The sequence below is a fragment of the Neodiprion pinetum genome, chromosome 1 (assembly GCF_021155775.2).
Source record: "Neodiprion pinetum isolate iyNeoPine1 chromosome 1, iyNeoPine1.2, whole genome shotgun sequence".
Classification (NCBI taxonomy): Eukaryota; Metazoa; Arthropoda; class Insecta; order Hymenoptera; family Diprionidae; genus Neodiprion; species Neodiprion pinetum.
In genome coordinates, this window is record NC_060232.1 from 24,819,224 (window position 1) to 24,839,178 (window position 19,955).

Sequence of the window (19,955 nt, forward strand, 5' to 3'; positions counted from 1 at the left end):
TGTTGCCAGATGGTACACGTAATGCGTCTATTGGCCGACGACGGCGCGATCTACCGGCTATTTCCTGAGTTATTCTCTCTGGCCGCGGTTTGGAACCATAGACTTAATTAATTTGGAACCAAGCGCGGATTTGGACGGCTGCCGATCAGTCTGCTCATGTCCGCTCTGTGAGTTCGGTAAGATTACGTATACGGGAATCATTAGAAGAAACTTCAGAATCTAAACAAATGGATTCAGAAAAAATGGAAGATTCTCCACTTTGGTAAGTGTATAATATAGTTCGTTGTCGCCTTCACCAGCCAGCTTTGACATGGACAAAATATGTCGTTTGGCCGTTTCAGAATTTTTCAAATCGTTCAATGCATTAATTAAGAGTCAACCGTGTCATGACAAATATTTCGGGAATATGTCCTTGCGCCTAAAGAAGTCAGATCGCTGCATCAGACACACTCGACAGTTTCATAGGGTTCGGACGCTATACTTTGTTGTGTAATGACTGGATTAATTCTCGTAAAAACAAAACCCGAGAAAATAGATACGAGAAAATATTACCCCAAATTATTCATTTTGATCAGAATATTTGTCATCGGTTTATCACGTTCTTAAGCAGTAACACCAGTCTCGGATTTTAGAAATTTCGATTTCTTTTATATTCGGCTTAAACAATACTTTGGGGTCATGAAAACAATATCCAGTTGGTCCTATAGTGAAAAAAAAATGTTAAAAGCTTCAATTCTCGTTTTTGCCACAGTGTATCGGAGCGCGCGCTGATCGTGAGTGCTCGTAAAACTTTAAACGCAATTTTTTCGAAACCACTTTTCAAAGTGGAAGGACAGATTACTTGAACACCGTTGTATGGATCGATTTGAAATTTTGACAATCGCTTCACAATACATTCTATATGGAATTACGTCGCCGTTTTTTTATTTAATGTAAATTTTGTTTTTTTTTTCAATTTATTGCTTATTGATTGGCCAAAAACCTACTCATTTCTTTTCAAACGTGCACCATTTCTACAAAATTAGATTGAAAAAAAGCCCCTGCGTGCTTCCAGAACAATAGGATATATGTAGATTATAAATTTTTTTTATATCTTGTGTCAGGTCTTATAGTTTATGAGAAATCCATCCTCTCGTGAAGGAGTTTTAAAGAAAGGCTAAAAAATTATATTAGCCAAAAGTATTGACTTTTGACAGGTTTACTTAATGGTATTTCTTATGTTTTTATTTGACACCTTTATTTTCATCCCGCTTTCTGCCTGTGGACAATACTTTTACCGAATTTTGCGAGGAGAGGCCCTTTTATGATCAGTGTGCTTAATTGTTCCATCTATGGACCCACTTATAAACTGACCATTTACAATCTACTTTTTTAACATTGCATATGAAATATTGTACTTCCAACTTTTGTGAGTTCTTACGAATACATAATTTTTTGCATAATGCACCTGTTATATAAGAAATCAAAATTATATATGCAACCTCAATTTCACGTGATTAAATTTCAATAACTACTAACATAGTATCAATATTTCAGATGCCTTGTATGTGTTTATTTTCACAATTTTTAAATATCAAATTAGATAACTGATTCATCAATTTAAAAAGATTTCATCAAATCGATTATCATGTGACTACTTGATAGGAAATTCTGATTTTTGACACGTGGTGTAGGTTTATGAATAGCTATACATAAACGTGTCTAATAGTTCGATGTTCGATTGCGCAACTTTGAAACAAAGCACAAAATCATCGCAGATAATTATCTGGCAACAAGCTAGTTGGTGGTGCAAGTGTGGAGGTCATTACCGTGGTGGCATACACCTCAGTCATGATCGGATTGTATGCTTTTCACTCAATGAATGTTGAATGAGGATTTGAAATATACCTGTTCAATGACGTGTCTCCTGCCATTAGATTTGCACGTCAAGTAATAAACCTAGACTTTTATTTGAATAGTTGCATCGATGAGGCTAACAGAAAATAAAACTCAAACATTTATTAAAAAATTTTTACTGTACTTTCAAATTACATATATGTTGTTATGTAATACTAAGAAATACAAGTTCAGCACTCTTATATTTATGGTTATAACACAGCCAAAGTTTGTACCAAAAATGATTTATATGCAACAGAAATAAAAAGTATGTTCGAATATACGTTCTTAGATAAATAACTAAAAAGTTAATTTATTTCTCATAAGTATTTGAATGTCCTACTGGCAGTTAAAATTAATTCTTGATGTGAAGAACAGACAGTATATTAAATGAAATTATGTAGGTCAGATATTCCATTTGCAATTAATGAATTAGTTGCAGTTCAAGTTAATTTGATATTGTCAAATTATCAAATTCATATTAAATAAAAATAAATAAGTCAATTTAAATAATTAGTGAAAATTTAAAAGCAAATATCAATTATATTGATATACCTTTGAATGTGGACAATAATTTGCATAGATATCCATTTTATAACGAATGAATCATTCACAAATAGTCATTGATTATGATCAAGAACTTGCAGAGCACGATGCAGGGTGGAGGATGCCCATTAAAATTTGTTTAGTACATAGAATACTCCTGGATGTAAATATGTCCATAGGGTTCAGCTTGAAGCAGTTTCACTTGTTTTGATTTATGCAGTTCTGAAATTCGAATCCCATGAAGAATTATTTCAAATTATCTCACCGAATAAAACATCATTACATCAGATATAATTGTTTTATTTTTAAATTATTTACATATCAATAAAGGTAGAATCTTTGAATTATCGATCAAAATATTCTCTCTCCATTAATGTATTTTTATACAACTAGTTGAAAATTTAACTAATTCCATTTTTTGTAAATAATGAAGAATAACAGCATTTAAACTTGCAAGAAGAACTATTGGGCCCTTTTTTCAATAAATAAAAACCAAATCTTAAATTATTTAATAAATTTTCAGCTCCTTTATTCTTAGTTAATGTTCTGAAAGAGTCACAGTATATAATTTTATGTGTTCGAATATTGGATAGCATTAACATGGAATTCCATTTTCATAATTTTTACCATAGCTTTGATGTTTTTATATTTTTATATGCAATAATTGTTCTATCGATAGATCCACTTTTCAACTGACCATTTATAATATATTTTTTCATATTCCGTATAAAAGATTCTACCTCCAACTTATGTAAGTTCTTATAAATACATAATATTTTTTGCACAGTGCACCTATCATGTTGTAAGAAATCAAAATTTCATACGCATAACCTCAATTCCACATGATTAAATTTAAACAACTATCGGTTGTACATGAAAATTATTCTACTAACATAGTATAAATAATTTGAGATGGATTGTATGTGATTGTTTTCGCAATTTTTTAATACCAAATTTGCTAACTGACTTAGCAATTTCAGTATATTTCATCAAATAGAATATCATGTGACTAATTAACAGGAAATTCTGTTTTTTTGGCAGATGGTGTAGCTTTCCGAACAGCTACAAACGTGTCTAGTTTGATCTAATTTGAAATTTGAAACAAACTACAAAATCAACTTACAACCCCCAGACATCTACGGGAAAATAGTACTAGTTAACAAAAAACCATTGATCTGCAGATGAAGATCTTCATTCATCAATAGCTTAGTAATGAGCACCGATATTAATTTTACTTACCAAGTAGAGACGAGAACATTCGAATAGCATCTTTTGTCGTACTAGTCGAAATCGGGACAAGATCTTTGAATGTTAAGACCTGATTGGTTGACCAGAAAGCATGAAGGTATCCAAGTAAATTGGACTTTACCAAATTGGCTGTGGACAGGATAGTTGATCTGTGGACAAATGTGTTTGATAATTGAGAGTTATTAACATTATCGTAATGAAATATTCCGAAAAATTACTATTTTTCAATTATCAAATGACTTTGAAGAAGTTGACTTTCCAACTTGAGTATGTTGTATTTTTCTTATCCAATTTTCGAAATAAAGATGACGTTATAGATTATTGCAAGGCAGAAGAATATTGCACTGTCGGAATTTGAACCAATTCCATTCAATATGGTTCATTTGTTTAAAGTAAAATACGAATGAGGAAATTAGCCGATCAATGTAATCCTAAATTCAGATTGATCACAAATAATAAAAAGGATTACATCATCGTAAAATTTCTCAAGTGCTTACTGCACTATATTCGACCAACTTCAATGAATTGATGCTCATTTTGATCATAAATTGATTTCATACAACTCGCCCAATAGATGTTTAGTTTGGATAGTAGGTGTAAAAGAAAAAAATGTAATTACTACTTGTAAATACTATTATATGATTATTTTGAAGAAAAAGAGGTGTCATTTCAATATTATCACTCATTTTGAGCGATTTGTTAGAGAATTGGTTTACAAATGAAACAAGCTATTGCTTTGGATGAAAATCATGCGGTTAGTCTTTTAAAATGTTATTATGAAATATGGAACGAACATACGGAATATGCATACATATGAATTCATTTATATGAAAAAATAAACGTACCCGGAAGAAGTCTTACTGCTTCTGGATTGGTATCTGGCCACTCGGACTTCTACTGTAGGACTTCTTTCAATGCCTTTGTCCGTCAACGGAACTCTAAAATTGCCATCTTCCCCATTTTCCAACCAATCACTGCAAGGTAAAACACCAAATTTTATATTATACTAGTCAAATGCTACTAAACAAAAAATAAATGCAGTGAATAATAAAAGATTTTTATTATCAACCCGTTGAAGCAGATTCTAGCCGTCTAGATAATTGATCACTTTTCAAATAAGCTCAGAATCAATGATGAAAAGATGTAAAATTAACACTTCTGGATTGTGTGGCATGTATTATATAAAGCAAAAGTACATGTTTTAAGAACGTAAATTCCTATTAAAAACTGAGGCCTCCAAAATTGGCATTATCGCCACGTTCATGTTGAATCAATTGAGGTCTTTACTATCACGAAAGAAAGGAGATCGGTAAAAATGAAACAAAGATTCTATTTTGACTTTCAGCAGATATTTGCAAAGTTGAAGTTGGTAACGTGAACCCTACTAAGCATTAGTAAAAAAAATCATTACTTTGCAATTTTAATACGGTTTTAAAGAAATTGAGAGAAATTGAAAATAACAAACTTCAACAGATGCTCGATAAGAGTATAAACACAGTCCACGGAAGTGGTTAAATAATATACCACACTAAGAAAAAAGTAGGAAGCTAACAAATGAGCATGTGAAAGAGACTCTAAAATGTGATGAAAGACAGAAGATGGACCTCTGGAGTTAATTTCAGTAATAGAATTATCATCACCCGTAAACGGTCTTAATGATCTCTGAATGAGGATGATCGCTGATCATTTTCGAAGTAGCGTGTGGCTGTTTGACAGATGTTTCCGGCAACGGTTCAGAAAAATCATTTGTCACATTGATTGGCCAGCTTTCAGTTGGGGGCATCTGAATGGTCTGGTCAATTGAAATTTGTTCAAAAGTTTTAGTTCCGTTAGTTTTTGACGTGTTTTCCAACAATGTTCCATGAATAGGGAAGCCATCCGCAGTGACATCTGTAGTTGTGTGAATTACAGAGACTGGTCCAAGTACCACTTCTGGGTTCGCTATCGATTCTACAGCTGCAAAATAACTTAGGTAAATAACACTTTCAATTCAGGACAAATCTTTTTACTGCTTAAAACCTTGAATCTGTTGCAGACACAATGTCCGCGCTTATTCTCTAAATTAACACAAATTTAAAGGAATAAAGAAATAATAAGTAACGAAAACTGAGAAATATGATTGCAGTTATGTTTTCTCTGGTAGAATCATTTTCACTGTCGAAAGATTATAGTTAGTCAAAGAATTAAGAAGACTCAGGATGTTCAAATCAATCGTGTATCGAAAGTTTTTCCAGAATCAGTGATTACACAATATAGGAAAGAGGCTCAGAATTCGAAAATCCAAACCATGACAAAATCATCCGCCTTGACAAAATTGTCTTTATATATTCTCAGGATTCTAAAAATTGGAACACAACTAGACTTGATCGAGAATGATCATTTTCGAACTTTTCCAAGTTCATACTTTGCAGGCAATATTTCACACTTTGAGTCACACATTATTGTTGTAAGTCAACTTTCATAACAATATAGCTCCTGTTGGGTTTTAGGGGTTGCTCAATATGAAAGACAAAAGTTTAAAAGTCAATTAAATATGGACAAAAATCTGAGCAAAAGAGTTTTTTGAACCCCTCATGACGAATTCAAAGTCTCATTATTAAAATTGAAAATGGTGGATGCAAATAGTTGACATAATTTGTTAAAATTTATCGAATATAAAAAAAACCTTGCACTTGGAAATTATGTTGATTTTTCTGTCTTCTGTATTGGATCCACCATCACAAATTTTCGAAATTTTGTTTTAGATTCATAATCAGTGACCCCTGTATACAGTTTCATATCCAGATTGGATCAAATTTGAAATTTTCGATCACCATATTGGTTCTGCCATCTTGAATATCCAAAATCGGACTTCAGATTATGATACAACGATCCCAAAACCATATAATTTATCTATAATTTATACACATATGCTTACCGAGATAATTTACTCGTAAATAAATTGTTCTGGCAATTTTCAAGATTTTCTTCATCACATTCGTTTATATCAATAGTAATATACAGTACATAGCAATAATTATTTATCGGTTTTGGAGACTTATTGGTATACTGTCAAAAATAGGAAAAAACTGCACTGTAAAGTAAAAGTTCTCTAAATCTTTTAAAAATGAATATGACTGCCTACTTGAAACTTGAAGAATATTTACCACTATGACTCATAGGGTTCAACAACATGCTTTCGTACAAATCGAGTAATCCTTTCCCCCAGTGTCTAGAGTTCGTTGATGGGATCGTGAGCAATTTATTGGCAGTTTGCTTTGGGAGTTGAATTATATCATTACGGACCTAAAAATAACAAACAGTATTGCTTTCATGATTCGAAATAAGTTCTCTTATTTATTGTATTTTTGTATGGCATTAAATCACACAGATGCTACAGTTTACTTCAAATACAAACTACTCAGTAAGTGCTCCATAAGTAGTTTGTGCATTTTTTTAATCACAAACTGTAAGAAATACTGCTTGTTTCTTTTAACAAATTCTGTTGTATAAAATTAATTTTGCGAACACATGCTTTCAAGAGCAGCTCTCCCAGGAATCCCTGAGTTAAAAATCTGATATTGAACCCTTTTTTCTCTCTTATAAGGTCAACAATTGTTACTAAAATTTCGCATGTGTGAGAACCCACTCTTTCACTTTGATATACTCAAATATGACTTTTTTTTGTATCCACTTAAGTTCGTAGCCGAACTAGTTCGATTCTCCGAAAGTTTTCTCTTACCGATTGAATGAAAATGTCCAGTCTGGGAGGTGGTATCTGAGTAATTTCATCAGTGATTTTACTCCTCTTAGAACGCTGGTTTGTTTTTTTGCCCTCTTGACCATCAGTGATCAATGATTGCAGAGTAAAACTGTCACTTGGTTGCTCAATTCGAGGCAGTACTGGTGTCAAGACACTACCAGGTTCAGTATCCAATTCCTATTTAACAATTCAGTATTTTGAGACTTCAACTGAATTTGTCATATCAGCGACTAAGCAGGGTTACAAAAAGCAAGCGTTTAAAAAGTATATGGGATATTTCATTAGTAGGTTCTGCAAGAAAATGTTTTACTACAATAAAAATACTCATAAATTTGAGTTTGAATGAGTTTTCACCACTGCTGTCATAGTGCTCCAAGCAGTTTGTAGAATGAACGAAACAACATCGTTAGTTATTCTTAAATATGTTGAAATTAGTTTCACTCAACAAGTACACATAAACTACTCACGCGTCTTTTCTTGGTGGGTGTTTTGTGGCCATCAATACCAGGTGACGATCGGGTGCGTTTAGTTGGTGTCAAAGCAACTTCCTGAGGTGGTTCAGGTAATTGTTCAGATGTATTTTCTGTAATCAACTCCACAATTGAGTTCTTGTTTCATAAAATCTTGTTAATTTGAACAATCAATATTACTTATCAGACAACAATGGCTGATACGAAAATGAAATCCGCATCAATAGGATAACCAAGAGTTGTTTTGGATGCTAAAAGTAAATGAAAGAAGTCACCCTAACTCATACTGTATAAAATTCTAAACTATACCTTGTATTTCGAGTAGCGATTGATCTACTCCTTGGCCTTCTAGCAAACCTGTAGTTTCAGTTTGGATTTGCTGCATAGGCGGAAGGGTTGGTTTTTTGAAAAAGTTTGCATCTTCAATTTCTGGTATGGAAGTTTCAGGTAGATCAGGTAACTTCCTAACTGAATCTGATAAATCCCTGATAAACACATTTATACTCAATTAGCTTAGTGTATGTGAAAAAGTGGAAACAAATGCTAAACTCTACTTTTTAAGTCTTTCAGGTTTACTGTACAGTTAGTCCGACTGTTGAGTATTAAGTATTTACACATATGCAGGCATCAAGGTATCAGTACTACTCCAAGTCATCTCAAATGATGAATATTTTTAACGTAGGGTTATTAGTATTATTAGTTTTGTTTGTCTTTACAGCGTTACAATTTTCTCTTAAATCATTACTAAATCTATATTCTCTTTGATGTGGGATTATTAAAGGTGTTACAGATTCTCTTTGTAAATATTTATAGATGTGCCTATTGGGGATTATGAATAAATGATTAATTGAATCACTAGAAGCTTTAAGAAAGGAAATTTATTCAGTATTTTTCAGATTAATGTGTGAAAAAAGCCAGAACGAGACATGCATTATTGTTAAGCTAAAAAAAAAGTTATAAAGCTAGAACTGTATTGATAAATAATAATTTATAATAGAACCAAGGAAGGATTGGAAGGCATCAAACTAACAAAGGTATTAATCCATCGTGCTGAAGTATATAGTCCAGCTCCTTTTCGGTTATTGCGCCAAAAGTTGACGTGGGAACATCTGACACCTGTACGTCAAAAAAGCAAGTAGTGATAAAATTTGAGTTCCAAATCATAAACAAACCAATGAAACATAGCGCACCAATAGAGTTGATCTTATAAGTACAAGAAATACAAAGATGGAGTCATCAATCAAGAAGCGCAATCTAATCATTAAACTTTTTTAACTCTGCCACAACTCGCAAGGTTATTTCGAAAAATCGTTCTGTTTTCAGATTACACTTTGAGTCAAGTGAAAGCACTAAACTAAACAATATCTTAAGTTGAGTATGAATCTGACACAATATTAGAAACTCGTCCGAATATTTTCCATTGGTGATTAATCTCTCTCAACAGTAGCGACACATTAGCAATGAAGCTTTGGCACAGCGTTCAAAATTATTCTGAGACAAGTTAATATTTGAAACAATTCCCATAACCAAGAATATTGAGATTTAAATCTATCAATTGGAATAATTATTCCAGGGAGCGCATGGATAGGATTTTTTTGGGCAAAGTCGGAATTAGTTTATAACCATCGAATTGCAATTTTTTCACATTAAATTAGTTATTTTCCAATATATGTCCAGAAGACTTAACAAATTTAATGGCATACTCATTGTTAGTTACGAACTTTCTTTGCTATACAGTGAAACTGCATTCACGATTTTTGAGTAGATATGGCGAATCAGATATGCTGATAAAAATAATCATTTGTAGTTTCTAAATACATATCTAGAAATTTGCATAATCGCATTAAATCTTAATTTACGTTTTTCAATGGCTCTATATGGTCATATTGATTACACATTGGTTACATATGTAATACCATAATTTTTGACACTTGTACTACTGTTTATATGGATTAGAAAATTCTCTGATAGGCGCATGAAAGTGAAACGAGTGCTAGGAACCGAAATAAGGAGCGTCTAAATGCGAAAAAACGTAATTCAAATGTTTTTCCATATTTTATAGAAAGATACTGCCGACACCAAAAAAATTTAATGCATAAATAAGAAAAATGTATAAATTTAAAATCTACCAACGAAGTTTCACTCTGTAAACAATCTGAAAGCCACATATTTTAGGATTTTTGAATATATATTTAGTTCTAAAACTATGATTCATGAACAAAATCCGCAAGAGCTGAATTTTATGATGCAAAATGACTGCTAAGTCACGTCTGCATTAATAAGTTCCGAATAAATACAATAGTAAATCGATATTGCAACAAAAATTATCATACTTATTAAGAATTATAATTTAATTAGGAATATCTGTTAATAATCTGCATTAAATATATTACGATGCAATTGCAACTCAGAATATACATACCCAATTACTAGGTTCTGCAAGAGTAATGCGACGCTCGTTATCAACTAAATTGGCAGAAAAGTCGAAATCTGTAAGCTCCGGTACATCGCGCAGCTGTTGGGAAATCTGCAACTCTTCATCTGGTTTTTTGCCACTGCTAATATCAAACAACAATTAACATTCGATATTGATTAGATACGAATTCATTATAATAAACGGTTATTAAAGGATCGATGATTTTTCAAGAATGTTGCAGAAATATGCGCGATTAAAATCTCTGTTGATAAATTAATTTCTCGTATTTAATAATGGTACACAACTCATAAATGAAATCTGCTGATATACACCATCACCAACGAATTATCAGGATGGACTCTATTTTTACGAATAAAACGTAATCACCAAATTATTATTATTTGTTCGTTTGAAAGATACACAGTGTACCGGTAAATGTAACAGAACTTATGCTAATTTCTAGGTAAGCTTTTGAAATGTGGGGCATGCATCATTCAATAATATCCATAATGCAAACTTTTCTTTACGCTCCAGTTTACTTTAAATTTAGAATAATGGAGTTTTGCACCCCTGTTAGTCAAATACTCTATACATACTTTGCACAGTTTGTTTTACCTTTTAGTCTTGGATGTCGTTTTCACCCGGCACTCCAACAAATCATCTGAATATAAAACAGTCATATGAATGTCAGATTGTTTCATCTCATTATACATAATTTGAAACACATTGTAATATTGGTTATCGAATAACTTACTCAACAATATATCAGCTTGATAGTAAAGAATTCTTGTCGCCCCACACAGTAACTGGGATGATAAATAGATACTAAATTGTCGATGAGCAGTGTAGATGATTAACTCATTGCTAATGGATAATAAAAATATCGCTTTAGTATTTTATAAACTGCATCCATGGCATGGGCTTTTCTTTAAAGCCCTTCTCGTAGCATGATCCATCCTTATACATAGATGTAACTTTTGGTAGTAAAAAATAAATATCAGAGACTGTTAATCATGTGAAATCCAATGAAAATTAACTTTTGTGTAAAATGTTATACAGCTTTCTCTCTTGTACAATTTGTACAAGCTTTCCGTAGCATTACCAGTAAAAAATACTAAGTTGTGTCATCCAGATATTTCTCTGAATATGTTTGCAGGAAGATTTGTTATCACTGTTCGATTAACTTTTCACAAGGCGAACTATTTTCAAATACAAACACTATCACGTATTGAAATTTATATAACATTTACGAATAATTGATTATCTAAATAAGCTATTTGTTGAGATTACAGCCATCTTATTATCATCCATTTTCCTCTAAAGCCTACAAAATCATTCAGTCAAAAAATGTCTTACAACTTCCCTGAGTGCAGCTACAATACGTACAATAATTGGATTAGCTAATGTAATATTGTTATCAAGTACTGTCATAACAAGATCATGCGATAGTACAAAAGTGTTAAAAAAGTAATATAAAACCAAGATATAGTGTAAAAAAGACATATTGCTAATTACCACATTTTAACGAGATCGATAGCCTTTATTGTATTTGCGCGAAATTTGTAGCAGAAGAGTTTTCGGCTCCAGGTGGCAGCAAGCCAACATTTGACGAATTTAGCATTTTTTCTCAGTGTGAGAAGTTCCACCGAGTAAAACATTGTTGATACTGGAATTTAAACAGCCAATGAAATTATGCCAAATATGTTACGAACATCAATATGCAATAATATATTCATGCATTTTTCTACACACACTCTAACTTCTACATATATACATTTCCTCTGCTACTCCAAAACTTGAAAAAAAAAAATAAAAAATTCCCCACATATTAGAAAAATTCTCAAGTTAAGCATGCAGTAGATATTTGTATTAGTTAAGCCTTGAAAAGTAGTATTCTGCATTTATGAAGGAATACTAAGTCAGATAGTGTAACGACTTTTGTGTGAGAAATGCAGGAGGGTCACAAAAACTAGCTGCAATTTTTTTTAAGGACAGGCATTTTTTTAGAATCTGAAAAATATTCACCCAAGGCTATTCGTATGCATCTACTCTTCTGTAGCTTTGTATTGTTAAAAAGACTTGATATCAAAAATCAATGGCTGGAAAGGCTGAATCTTGTCAGTGCTATGGGAATTCTTTTACTGGGTATGAGGGTTTTTAAAATTTCGAGGCCATCGTGGTTAATAAATTATGAGTTTAAAAAAAGGAATTAATAATGCAATGTTCAAAAAATAAAATAAACAAATAGCTTGGGCCGGAATAAGTATTCGCTCAATTCTGACAATTTCGATCGAAATTCGTACGTGCTTGCGTTAATTTGTAATTCAGTGGGAACAAGCTTTAGTAAAGTGAATGATAGTATTGCGAATTATGGGAATAAAGAGCACAATTCTATTTGGAAAGAATTACCATGACCTCAAAATTCCTTTAGTTACGTCGTATCATTAATACCTTGAAACAATTTCGCAATAATGAAGTAATTGTAAAAATATTCATACCGTGTATGTATCTGCAACAACTTTCTTGGCGGCAGTTCGACAATTTCTACAAAATATTTTCAAACATGTCGAGGAGTAGGAGAGCTAATTCTCGGAACTTGCAGTCGAACCTCTCGCGCGCCAGTCCCGCACAGTTTGATCACCAATTTCAGCCAATTAAAGTGTTCCATTTTGTGTAATAGCAAATCACAGATCACAAAATTTCAAATTTCGAATGCGAGATATTTCGAGAATCAAGTCCCCCTCACTTGTACATTCAACTTGATCAGCGGCTTCGTCTAACCGGCAAAGTCACGCCGTCAATTTATTTGCTTGGCAACAAAGAACACCTCGGGTATGTACAATGCATCCACATGCATGCATACATACTACAGCAATGGCCAGTATATGTATAACAAGAAATCACCTGGTTATTAGGGTAGAGTATTTCGAATTCCGTATTTTGGTGCACTTTCCTCTCTAGATGATAAGTGTCACATTAGTAGAACTGATTAGGGTTAGAACGATGATGTAAAATGTATATGTTTTTTCATATATTCATAAAGTCAGCCTTTCAGCCTTTTTGTCGGCCTTGACAAAGGGTTGATTCAGTGGTTAGTTAGCTGTTAGTATTACCGCAGTTTCATGCATTACCGATTGCGAAACACACCCTCATCGCAGTTTACAGTTTCACCCATGCCTAACTTCAATCGATTATTTTTCAATGCTGGATGAGATGAAGAGATTACAATGGGAGCAGGGGGGGGGGGGTTCCATTGAGAATAGCTAACGTGGCGCACACATGTACGTCTAATTCAGCGATTGCTTTGTAAACATTCGGACTTATTATAGTATCCTTGCAAATGTCATTACTGTCACTTTTTTATACACAACATTTAACATTTTTTACTAAAGTTTATGTAAGTTTGAACTTGAATCATTGGAGTGCTAAGCATGAAGACTACAGTCTCGATTTTACATGATTATTTGAAAAAGATTGGCCTCAATGCTGTTTACGAATTACATTCAGAAAACGTTACTAGTCGGACTGTGTTGTTTCATTATCGAGTCACAGTAGGTGACGTACAAGGTATATTTACCACACTTGATTTGGTCGGATGTATTATCAATGACAATATTATAGCATAAAAAATTTTCAAAAGAGCTTTCGTCCCCCTTTTTTTCACCTCTCCCCACGGCTTTAGCCACTGCTACCGCTTTCACGAAAAAACAAGCTAAGCAAAACGTATCAGAAAAATTCTTGGACCTTCTCTACAGATGCCCTGAAATTTTCCAATCCATTTTTTATAATCAAGAGTATGTACCATGTCTTGTTGCTTCATGCGTCTGATTTAAAAGATATTGTCCAACAGTTGATTCCTTGCTTTTGCGTGTTGGTATTTAATTAATATGATATTTTTAACAACCTGTCAGGTTTTCCTGTAACATACTTTTTACACTATTTCAACTGCTTCATTAATACTTACAGGGAATGTTCCGATAATATAATGAAACTTTGTCCAGTCCAATCATTGTACGATATTTGCATGGCTAATCATTGGTATTTGCCAGCGTATGAATATGTCGCTCAAGAAGGCCCAGCAAATGATAGAACATTTACCTGTGTTGCAAGAATAGATAACATCCACGGGGAGGGAATTGGTAATTACCAATAAATTGGCTAAGTTTGTAATATCTAATGATATAGAATTAATTTGAAACCTTCATTTATTCCCGGTTCACATTTACGATGCATAATCAGCATCAAATATTTCATTTTCTGGGTAAGAATTTCAGCACTCACACATCATTGTCTCTGTATTACACGGGAGTAGGCAGATCTAAAAAAGTATCAAAGGCAAATACTGCATACAGTTTGATCAAAAAACTCACTGAGCTCTATGGCAGCTCCACAAAGCAATTGATTTCCCATCCTAATACGAATTACTATTCTTCATCACTTGGCATTTTCCAAGAACCTAAAGTTAAACTTCCACTTTTCAGAGATTAGAAATTGTGGTATGATAGCAAGTCTTTAATATCCAGTATGAAAAATGTTCTCTAAGGCAGTGCCAATGATTTGAATTTTGCTGAATACATTCATGTAATGTAATTTAATGTAGTTTTGGTGCATCTGTGTATTCAATCTCATTGCTGACAGCATAATTTGTTCAGTTTTGGTGTAATTGTTAATTTTTTACTGAATTAATGATTTCCTTATTCCTTGCCTGGAACTAATAAATGAATTTTTTTGATATAGCCCAAAAACATTGCCTTCTACAAATTCTAGCAACCTCTGTCATCATTTGTTCTGGCTTCGACATAACCCAAGGAGATGCCATAAATGATGCTTCAATGAACGCTATCAATTGCCTGAAGATAGTCAATCACTATCATATTCTATGGCATTGCGTGGAAAACTGTGTTGATGCTCATAATTGCACATATAAACAAATATTACCTGCCAATAAATGTTCAGATTGCACTTCATATACAATCAAAGCAATAGAATTTGGAGCTGAAAATATGCACAGCCAAGTTTACTAAGTACTAATTCATTTATTTATTTTCTAAACGTTTAATTGCACATTCTCTGAAGTAGCACATTGATATTATACCTACAGTAAATCGAAACGCAATACGATTAATTTAATTGCTACATTAGAATTGGAATAAAGTTTTATTTTTTATCACACTGAATCATAATTTACTTAAGTCTACTTTTTGAAGTTTGACAAAAAATAACATCAATAAGAAACTGTCAAAGTCGATTCGTAATATTTTTATATAGTATAATTTCCTCAGGTTTAAACTTGATTAACCTTCTTATAACTGTTATCGAAGAATAAATTCCCTACAACAATGTTGATTTGAATTATAAACTACAATTCCTTTGTCATGTATGAAAATATATGTTTCTTCTATAGTTATATACTTAAAATTGTAAATATATAAATATTTTCATTCCGTGAGATAGAAATACTTCATACGCAACGGTAACTGCTGTGTGATAATGTACAATTTCATATTAAAAATAGTTTTGTCCACCATTCTTCTGAATTGGCTTTGAAGTATGTATCTTTCATGAATCCTGAGGCGGTACAGGTTGTATAAGGCATAAAAGCAACTAGAAAAGAAGAATCATTCAATCTTATTAGTTAAACATAACATTATGGGTAACTACTAATACAGATGCTGCAATGTGAAATTACTTCGTAATTGCAACGACAAATTTATGGATCCATTTAATAACTGCCGTTAACACATATAAGGATATTACGTAGTTGAAAATATAATGGTTGTTACGTAACTTGAAACCGGTCTTGGAAAATTATTACTGTTCATAATTTTTTTGCAAAATGTACTCTATGCTCCAAAAGCATACTATTTTCAGGTGGTAATGACAGACAAGCTCTTAAGATATTCTCTATTGCAGCTCGTTGCTTGAATAAAGCATTAATCACTGGAGCACCTTGAGGCACAAGTGGCGCTTTACACAAGTAGGATAGAACTGAAAGTATAGGATGAAATGCAATGAAATTTTTGTTCTCAGATTCATTCTCTGCGAAAGAAACGCGTGAAAAAAGTTCAGCTAAAATAACTAAATCCAGTATAATAGGGCTGGCCAACAGTGAATCTTCACAAGTGTTGTGCACTACAAGTGTGTTGTGGCCACCTAGCATTATTTCCGAGGTGTACTCATCAAGGGCACGTTTGCTATCACCTGAAACAAAATTGCGCTGTTATCGTGGGTGTCTGGACTTGTTCTATTGGCTTGCTGCTTTCAAGCCTGGTTTCCTATAGGACATTGTAAGAGTAATAACTAAAGTGGATTAATTTCTATAACTCAGTTAACAGGTTTCTACTTTAAGAGACTATTGAGCTGCAGTGTCAATAATGTACACTGTTTTGGAAAGTCTGAGACTTGGTAATAATTTCAAGGAACAGAAGTTTAGTTTTTTCAATGCACTTAGTTGGTGGACCTCTTTGTAAGAGTTGAATTCATCAGACTTACCAACATATGGAACATATTTAATAACGACACAATGATCAGGTTTTTCCCCTGGCTCATAGAGAATACTGTTTGAATGAACCATATCATCGACTACGTTGCTCTTTGAGATCTGGAAGTGAGATTGAATTAGGCATTAATGATGATATGTATTGATATTTGTATAAATAAACAGCATGAGTTGCCACATGCTAGAGTTACTCACTTCTTTGGATCGGAACTGTTGTGGTGCTGACAAGTTGTAGCCATCGTTATTTCCAAGATGATTATAGCTCACTATTGATACTGGTTTGATGCCAGCAGAAACTAAGAAGTCAACCAATACTGACTTCAATTTTGTTTGGCCCGATTTGAAGTCATCACCAGCTATAAAAGTCTTGTGCTTTTCAGCAAGGTCGATCGCCCCAGGTACAAAAGTATTTTGTGGAGATCCGTTTATGTAGGTGCACTATAAAATCACGTTTACGTAGAGCAAAGCTATAATTCGTGCAAGATTCAATGATCTGGCTAACTTACTCCTTCTAAAGCAGCAGCAACGGCGAACATAGTACTTGGACTAATTTCTGAGTGATTTTCTTTTATTGATTTTAACAAATTTTCACCAGTATCGTTAACTCCTGGTATAATTTCTGTAAACCTCTCGGTATTGGCAGTCCAGACTATAATTATTTTATCTACATTTTTGGTAGTTTTGAATTCAGATATGTCTCTTCTTATCAAGTTCAATTGTTCCGTCTTAGATCCTGATATGATATTGTTTGCTCGATCCTCCTGAAAAAGTTTTCATAATTACGAATGCAATACAATATAATAATATGATGAGGCTAAAAAAGCTTTTGGAATAGTTATCTCAATGTCAGCAGACCTGATTTGCCGCGATGAAATCAGGATAATACAAGCTCCTGCGAGGTTTCATCTCTGCCATTTCAGCCTTTAATTGGATTTGCAAATTGTAATCGATTACTTTTGCACGTTCCATGGCATCAGCTAAATTCAGGTTAGAAATATCCCAACCATCAATTTCAATCTGGTCAGGGTCCACCATCGGCAACATCCATGACATCGGTACATAAACATCTTCGCCATCAGAGTTTCCAAGTTTCACGGTTGAAGATTGTGTAATAGAGCCATACCTAAGAGATGAATTAATCAGTATTCTCTTTAATTCTTGTTTCAATCGGATTGGAATTACATATTCCAGAAATCAAATCAATGTAATATCTCCTCATATATTTTCTTGATGTACAAGTTTCGGATATTGAATACGTCTTACCAGTTCGCTTTCTTGATGCCATCTTTAGTGTTCCAAGTGAGTTTTTTCTTATTTGCCAACAGTGCTGCAGTTATTGTTGTGCCATTATTGCCACCCCAACCAACCAACATAACACCAAGTTTTGGTACATTTAATTTTGTTCTTATTTTCAGCTTGGTGGCTACAGGAGATACCTTAAAGAATAACAATACTTTTTATTTCAAAATAATTTTACACACTAGTTCCGCTATGTTCAATCCAAAGACAATGTATTCAATTATTTTCTTTCCTCTTACTAAACATTAGACAATTTCTGTATATGATCGTTCACTATCGACATCATTGATTATTAAAAGTTCAAAGCTGTACCATCTATTCTCTGCAGTATATTGACATTTTTTGATATGAAAATAGTGATTGTTGGATTGAATATCAAGTTCAAATACACACACATGACGCTATTCATTCCAGCATTATCACTCACCGTGTATTTGAGCACCTTATCATCAGTTTTCGTGACTTTCGTTGTATGGTATTCGTAGTCAGCCTCAAGGAATTCCTCGGTGTATTTGACGTTCGGACTTTTGACATGAATCTTCATTTTTTCCATTCTGAGGGGTTTATTCCACTCTTTGAATCGCAAAGAAGGTTCGAGATACAAGCAGGAGCTTTTTGCGCAGAACGTGCCGGTCGTTGATGTGGGTATATTTGTAATTCGAGAAGATGAAATTCCCGTAATTATATTACAGCCGTAGTTCAAATGACAGACAATTTTAGCAGACGCGAACAGAACGGTTGTTCATCGATCGCAATAACGAATACTGAAAAATCTTTCGCTGCACCAACAAACGTCGTCAAAAAAGTTGAAAACAGTGCAGAGTTCACGTGTCGAAACCGCCGGTCGCGCAGAACCAACACACTATTAACCATGCAATAGTCATGTCGAATTTGTCGGCTCTCTGCAGGCATGCGCCTTAAACCGAGTCCTGGGAATCCCCTTCCATTCCACCCTTGAGTTTATCGGTTGCCTCTACATTTGCCCCATCCTTCTTGGGTTTGCATGGCGGTGTGCTATTCTGTCCTGTTATATACTACATATGTATCAGTATTTCCAATCTCTGTTAGATATTCTATGACGATACGGAGTTTGACAGGCTGCATGGTAAAAACTATCCGCAACTTTCCAAGGCTTAATAACGCGCCAGGGAATTTCTGGCTTGAAAGCTACTTATTCCGTTATTTTACATCTGCACCTCTAGGCTCTAAGTATTTCGTGAAAAAAAATTTCTGTAATACTAGGATGAATTACGCATTCTTTTTTACCTGCGTTCGTAAAGTAATCATTTCTATGACAGTGCAAAAAACTGTACTTTTTTGTACCACGCGTAAAAAAAACAATTTGTAAACCAGACTTTTGTTACATAAAAGTATCCTGAGCACCATGACCGTACAAGCAATCTTTTTCGCCACACGAATTTGCAAACATACGCTCGGCGTAAAAAGATCTATTTTGCCTCCTTGAAGCACAAGCTACTATCAATATTTCTTATGTTTTATATTTTACAAACGTAATCGATTAATCGTAACAACAGAATATATCTATGTAATTACGTTTGATCGATGCTAGACATAACAAAAATGATTTTGAAAACAAAGTTGTTAATTTACAAAGAAAGTGGCCTTGTTGAGAAACAAATCTCATCTGAAATTTGTACATGGTATAATATGTTGGGTACAACAATAAATTGGGAGTATTTTGAATATAACCTGTCGGCCGATTTATTTGATACACGAAATTAGTATAAATTGCTGTTGTGAAGAATTCAAGTATTGATCGGGAGCTTATGGGAGAAGCACTTACTGTTACAGTATAGCATATCAATACAGTGGCGATGATAGCTAGGCAGATACACGAGT

The 19,955-nt window shown here is 33.4% G+C and overlaps 3 protein-coding genes across 7 annotated transcripts in view; 1 reads left to right on the forward strand and 2 right to left on the reverse strand.

Annotated features, from left to right (window-relative positions):
- Nucleotides 1-109: 109 nt before the first annotated feature.
- LOC124211929 (zinc finger protein ZFP2-like) overlaps nt 110-19,955 on the forward strand; it is a 33,197-nt gene continuing 13,351 nt past the window's right edge. For all 5 annotated transcript variants that reach the window (XM_046611480.2, XM_046611471.2, XM_046611533.2 and 2 more), the window contains exon 1: nt 110-262. The gene's annotated coding sequence lies outside the window, so the exon portion shown is untranslated. The remainder of the gene's footprint in view (nt 263-19,955) is intronic.
- Nucleotides 2,437-8,536, reverse strand: LOC124211963 (uncharacterized). Its single transcript, XM_069138172.1, has 9 exons — nt 8,496-8,536; nt 8,191-8,366; nt 7,879-7,994; nt 7,391-7,588; nt 6,816-6,954; nt 5,310-5,625; nt 4,515-4,643; nt 3,661-3,818; nt 2,437-2,643 (listed from the first exon to the last, which is right to left on the reverse strand). The coding sequence occupies exons 1-9, from the start codon at nt 8,534-8,536 to the stop codon at nt 2,561-2,563; spliced, it is 1,356 nt and encodes a 451-aa protein (XP_068994273.1). The 3' UTR covers nt 2,437-2,560.
- On the reverse strand, nt 15,542-19,132 carry Inos (Inositol-3-phosphate synthase). The gene is made up of 7 exons (XM_046611560.2): nt 18,523-19,132; nt 18,060-18,232; nt 17,652-17,919; nt 17,303-17,557; nt 16,992-17,234; nt 16,790-16,898; nt 15,542-16,498 (listed from the first exon to the last, which is right to left on the reverse strand). The coding sequence occupies exons 1-7, from the start codon at nt 18,646-18,648 to the stop codon at nt 16,116-16,118; spliced, it is 1,557 nt and encodes a 518-aa protein (XP_046467516.1). The 5' UTR covers nt 18,649-19,132; the 3' UTR covers nt 15,542-16,115.

Bases quoted from the DNA above. Each gene is read 5' to 3' on its own strand.
- LOC124211963 (XM_069138172.1), bottom strand. From the start codon at position 8,536: ATGACTTGGAGTAGTACTGATACCTTGATGCCTGCATATGT. The intron at 7,589-7,878 runs GTGAGTAGTTTA...ATTGTTAAATAG, and splicing joins CACCCACCAAGAAAAGACGC to GAATTGGATACTGAACCTGG. The intron at 5,626-6,815 runs GTAAATATTCTT...GTTATTTTGCAG, and splicing joins GAACCCTATGAGTCATAGTG to CTGTAGAATCGATAGCGAAC.
- Inos (XM_046611560.2), bottom strand. From the start codon at position 18,648: ATGGAAAAAATGAAGATTCATGTCAAAAGTCCGAACGTCAAATACACC. The intron at 17,558-17,651 runs GTCTGCTGACAT...AAACTTTTTCAG, and splicing joins ATTTCATCGCGGCAAATCAG to GAGGATCGAGCAAACAATAT. The intron at 16,899-16,991 runs GTGAGTAACTCT...TCTCACTTCCAG, and splicing joins AACAGTTCCGATCCAAAGAA to ATCTCAAAGAGCAACGTAGT.